General features: G+C 43.0%; 1 protein-coding gene across 1 annotated transcript; it reads right to left on the reverse strand.

Annotated features, from left to right (window-relative positions):
• Window positions 1-248: 248 nt before the first annotated feature.
• On the reverse strand, window positions 249-3,977 carry LOC127345023 (uncharacterized). The gene is made up of 4 exons (XM_051371423.2): window positions 3,077-3,977; window positions 1,897-2,134; window positions 715-830; window positions 249-628 (listed from the first exon to the last, which is right to left on the reverse strand). Exons 1-4 carry the CDS (start codon window positions 3,545-3,547, stop codon window positions 605-607), a joined length of 849 nt encoding a protein of 282 aa, XP_051227383.1. The 5' UTR covers window positions 3,548-3,977; the 3' UTR covers window positions 249-604.
• Between the last annotated feature and the right edge of the window lie 2,143 nt (window positions 3,978-6,120).

The raw sequence follows: 6,120 nt of genomic DNA on the forward strand, positions 1-6,120 counted from the left end.
ACAGAGGCTTTTGCCCTTTTGACACATGGTGCACACGACATATCAAGCCAGGTTGGCATATACACTTCCGTATTTACTCAAAACCCAGGTTGCCTCAGATGTCATATCACAAGGGTATGTTGAATGGTGATAATCAAACACAATATATCAAGCCATTGGAGTTTGTCATTGTTTCTTTGCACTATTCTGCATTCTAGGAAACATTGGAAAACTGAAACATGTGAAACACATGAAGGAAATCATTGAACTAAGCGCAAAAAGGGCACTCACAATAAGTGCCTCACCCAGCAAGAATCTCACTTTGTACTGTATAGAAGAATCCAAGTGTTATCAATCCAATGAGCAAATCTATATTGGATGATATCACTTCTTGGAACCATTGTCATTTGGGAAAGCGGTATCATGGTCACCAAAGAAATACCACCAGGAGCATCTACGATTGAAAGGCAAAATACCAAATCACTACAATCCTAAATCATATCCAGAACTTCACTCTATGTTTACTTCATGTACAAATGCCCTTCTCAAAACTGCCATCTGGAAGCATTTCATCTGTTAGCGCACTTCTCTCAAAATTCCCAGCCTCACATTCCTTGCAACTGGATCACATGCCTCTTCTATGGTACGACTGCAATAGAATGTAAATAATACTTAGAGCCAACATTCCTAGAGGGTAGAGGGAAAGAAAAGAAAAGCTTAAAGAATGGTTAGTACCTGAAGGTAAAACAAAACGTGGAAAAGACACGAAACGCCAAGGAAGAACATGACAGCAATCCATGCTTGAGGAGCTAACAGCACGTAACCATATAAGACAACCAAAATGGTAATGCCTGCATAGAAAACTTTCATGTATATGAGCTCAAAGTCACAATTAATTGCTATGCAACTCCCTACAAATTCCCACATTAGTCGACGAAATAGAAAAATATTAATCGTTGTCAGATTTACAATTTGATTGTTATGGGCAATGCTTGATGTAAGGCATATTACTTTGAGACTCTGATTGTCGCTCTCTATGTGGAAAAACTTATTCTCTCGGTATCCCTTTGGTCACGTTCTGCGGTATGAAGGCCTCATGGATTCATGGTGAGCTAAAGAGTACCATGTCTGACTTACTATCCATAGTATTGTTATTCAAAGTAGTAAGCATATTTTATTTTATTTTCTGCATGCAGTTTCTGTTGTGGTTTCTCGAAAGAAAGTGTTTTCTGTTGTATTTGTTTGCAGGTAGATTGCAGAGCTAATTTTCCCTATTTCTTATGTACTCTAGCCTCTAGGGGCAATTATCTCATTTTCAGTGATAAAAAATCATGAGGCATATAAGCAGGCGAGGTTATAGATATTCAAAGAGATCAAGTATGGATGATAACAGTCTCCAATTATATCTATATAGTTCTGGAAGAGTTTATATGAAGAAACACAAATTAAGATTATAAATTACAAATTTGGTAGATAACCATTTTAAGTGATTGTACTATGCTATTTTTGTATGCTATTTTGTATTTCAGAGGTTGATCATATTAATAAATTTTTGGTTTGCTGAAATGCTACTCCGAAATACACAGTGCTATGAGCCCAAACTAAATGTTTGGTATTCCGGTTTTCACAATAAGATTAAATATGAAAACCCCCATTATAAATGCACCCAATTTTGCATAGTTTTAAATTTACACACTTAATTTTCAGACATAGTATTCTGGAAAATAGGATTTCCGATTTTTCTGAACATGAGAAATTCATAAGTGAAACTATGAAGTGTTACTAGGTTAAACTGAATTAAACTTTTGCATTCAAATAAAGCTAGGGATAATCATAGCAGATCAAGGCCCACAAAAAACAGCCAGTGTGTGCGCATAAGGCTTGAAAATAAGTACACAAAGAGATCGATTCGTTTACCTAGTATTGCAAGGTGGCTAGATAGCCGTACATACTCCATCTGAAGTCTAGTCTCGGGGCACAGACTGGCAGCCACGCCAAGCGACACCAGGACCCACCAGGAAGAGAAAACAGCATTTATCCACCATAGTTCATTATCGGAGAAGTTGTCAGCGCTAAGAATCCCCTGCCTCCCCATGTAAGGTAGGAGGCCAAGGGACATGCCAAGCCCCAACGACTGCATCGCTGAGGTACCCCCCTATGGCATGTCAGAGTTACAATTAGTTTCCGTTTCGTTCCAAAAAGCTTACAAATTAAGACAATCTTTGAAAAATACATATATTCAGTTGAAGATATGAGGTTCACATCTGGAAATTGAACTTCGGTTAGCTTATTTTCTAGCAGAACCAAATTTAGCATGTTAACAAAATCTAAAAATCATACAGCTTCCAAAGTTCATAAAGAATGCAGAGAAAATACTTACTAGAGATCAGAAAATAGCATTTGTGTTCATAAGACATAACTGTGCTTAGTGTTTGTGGCGTGTGGGTATTTATTCGACCAGCAAAGATAGTAATGAACACGCTACTGAGCTACTTTAAAGATCACCCACGTTAGAGAAATAACCTGCATTGCAGGCATATGTTCTACTATTCGTCATTTCCTTTCTTCTTTTGGGTTGCAACAAATCTAAGGAAGAATTGGTAGAACACGATTCGACCTGCCTAGCAGTCCAATTTGATCACTCTTGCAAACTGAAAGATCAAAACATCTACTTGAACAAAAGAAACTTATCCAAATACGCAAACATTCTATAGACTATAGTGGATGGACATCAGTACATCACAGAGGAGCAGGAGTAGTGCACATTTGCACTGTATGTTGCCAATGTGGAACAGGAGCCATCAATTGCACTGCAGTAGTGAACCGTGGCACTGCAGTACTAGTGAGTCCCAGTAGTGAACCAAAGAAATGACCACCATAAGGTATACAAATTCAGAACCAGGCCGACTAACCGAGTAATGGTGGCCAGGCCAAGATTCTTGCCGACAAACACACAAACCATTTCTTTCAACAATCAGGCTAAGTGGCTACTTTCTTGCAGAAGAAAGAATGGGAGGATTTGCAGTTGATACGCCTAATTGCATTCTCTTGGAGATGAAAGAAAGTGAAGACAGGAAAGAAAGGCAAGACATGATACCTCGGCGAAAGATCGCACGGAGGAAGGCTGCACCCTGTAGGTGCAGAAGGCAGCAATCCGAGCCAGGAGGCCGTGATTCTGCTGGCGGGCGAATCCCATGGCGGCCCTGAGGTCGGCGGCCATCCGTGTCAACTCCTCGGATTGCCCCGCGAGGACGTAGGCGGCGTCCGCCAGGTCGGCGTTGACCTCACGAGCGGCGATGTACAGATCGGCCGCGCAGGCCACGAGCTCCGCTGCCGCCCGTGGCCTGGTGTAGACGTCGGCGACGGAGAGGGCGAGGACGGTCCGCTCCATGGAGTCCGCGGCCTCCGTGAGGCGTCCCGAGGCCGGATGGTCCACCTCCGCGGCCGCGGCGGCGGTCTGCCTGGCCAGGTCCACCAGCTCCCTAGCCCGTCCCGCTTTGTCGTACGCGAAGGCGAGGACCGCGGACGCTAGGAGGGACCTCTCGAGGTCGGCGTCGGCGTCCTCCATGGCTCCCGAGCGCGGAAGCTCTCCGCGGCGGGGCGAGTGGGGGAAGAGCGGGAGCCGGGAGGCGGTGGCTTCTTTGGCAATCTTGATGGGGGCTTGTTTCTGGGATCGCTGGAGAAAAAGAGGGGCCAGCGGGGGAATTGGGAGGTTTTATAGAGGGCATACGACTGGGGTATGGGGAGAGAGGTTGGGGCAGGCTCGCAGCTCGCTTGCTCGTGGCCTACCAATTCCCGAGCGCCGCCGCCGTATCCGAGCGCGGCCGAGCGCATCTTCCCTGCGTGCCTGCGTTTGCGCAGCCACGCCCGGGCAGTAACCCCGCGGCGAAGGAGCGGCACCGCAGGGACATGCTACGGCGCCTGGACGCTTTGCTGACGGCCAGACGGGGCGGCGCCGTCGCGCGGCGCTGTTCTTGCTGCCATTTGGGGAGGGGAAAGGAAAACCCAATCCGATGTTCGGCATCGGACCGTTGGGTTTGGCCGTGTGACAGAACTGCGTAGACCGTTTTGCCCTCAGCTGTCACTGCCACCGTTGCTATTCTTGGCCCAATGGAGCCAAAATGGATGTCTTTTTTGTAATTTTTCATAACTTTTTGTTCTTTAAACTGTTGTTGAGGATTATAAATAGAATACTGGATTTTTCGCAAAATATATTACTAAAATTTGGTTTCATTAGATTCATCGTATACTATATTTTTATATGTACTATCAATGGAATCTCTCCGTCAAGAAATACATGACCGTACACAGTGGCGGATGCAGGAAAAACTTGAGGGTGGGCACACTCCAATTTTTTTTTGCACTAACCCGTTCTACATAAAAATTGGCTACATAAATAATATTAATTGGCAATTGATTCAAAAAATATTGTGTGTTAATTCATACCTGATGTAGGTGAAGGAGCTCCTCAACGATGCATCCAACAAGGGGAGCAATGTCTGAGGACGTCGACATCCTTGTTAACGAGGTCGGTGCAGTGCTTTCATGCTGAGTTCACCATACGCCCAGTCATTGAAGCCTGCCAACCAAAGGCACAGTTGGCACACCTGCCTTGCAGCTTGCCGCCACATGAAGACCACCATGGAACCTCACACCATGATCGCAGCCACCATTCAAGACCACTGTTCATCCACGTCGTGCCGATGATTTTTATTGGACATGCAAACTATTTCTAACCACGTAAACATTTTTTAACCCGAGGAGCAACTTTTGGATCGGCCAATTATTTTGAACTAAGTAGACATTTTTTTAACCAGATCAACAATTTTTGGATCGGTGAATTATTTTATTTTGAACCGCGTGAACATTTTTTTGAATCCATGAATGTACTTTTTTTTTAACCATGCCATTTTCTCAAACCTTGTGATAAACAAGTGAACATAATTTTGAATGGATAAAATACCACTTTTCCGAAACCGTGATCACTTTTGAAACCTCTTGAAAAACAGAGAATAAGAAGACGAGAAATGGGAGAAAAAACAAAAACAAAATAAAGACAAAATAACAAAGAGAAAAAGTTATCAAATTTGAATGAAAAATGTTAGGTAGTGGATGTACCTAAAGTTCATGAACTATAAATCCAAAAAAAAAATTGAAAAGCTTTTAAAAGAAAAAGGAAGTTAAATAAGAAAAGAGAAAGAGAAATATAAGAGCAGGAAAAGAAGACCTGAAATGTCTTCTTATCATACTAACGAGAGATGTAGCTAAGCCGCAGCTAAAAGAAGAACTGGAATTAATTTCGATTGATTTTTGGATGCTCCAGAGGGCCATGTTTTCTTTTCTAGAGTCTGAATAGTTGCAGGTATAGGTTAAACTGCAGAATTTTAGGGTGGGCCACGGCCCACCGGCCCACCCTGGGGGTACGCCCATGACCGTACAATCTTAGTCAAAACTAGGAAAAAACACAAAGTTTGATCACGTATATGTAAAAATACTAGTTGAATGCCCGTGCGTTGCTACGACCCCTTTGATTTTATCGGCATACTTGTCGCACATACAAATTTCAAATGTGTGTAAATATATACATATATAGAAAAGATAGTTATAGATATTCATGCACCCGTGTTGAAAAATTGATGTTTGTGAAACCCCGAAGGAACTCTTCAATACAAATCAACTCCGGTAGCTAGCGGACACTAGTAAGAAAATCTCAGTGGTTGTCATGTATTATTTCCGTTCTTCATTCACCTCAGCCCCGGATCTTTTATATCTTTATTGTTGTTTATCCTTGATATTTTATCACTACAACTTTGTTTCGATATGGAGTACACTTATTATGGGATAAATGGATCATTTTTAACTTAAAAAACTTCATTATGTATCACGTTTTTGGAGACATTTAATATAGATCATGAAAGACATTACAACAACACAGGGGGGCTGCTAGCTTAAGGGCACCCTTGGGTAGGGAACATATCCCGACAGCTCATGTCGTTGACACTGCTATAAAGGAGGGGGGAAGGAAGAACCACCCCTGTCGCTACATTTCAGATTCCATCTGCCCATGTAAGCACTGCCTACTACGAGCTGCATCACCACACAACCCTCCTCGAAGCTCATCCTCCACAAGTCTGTAGCCAC

This window comes from Lolium perenne, chromosome 3, assembly GCF_019359855.2.
Source record: "Lolium perenne isolate Kyuss_39 chromosome 3, Kyuss_2.0, whole genome shotgun sequence".
Classification (NCBI taxonomy): domain Eukaryota; kingdom Viridiplantae; phylum Streptophyta; class Magnoliopsida; order Poales; family Poaceae; genus Lolium; species Lolium perenne.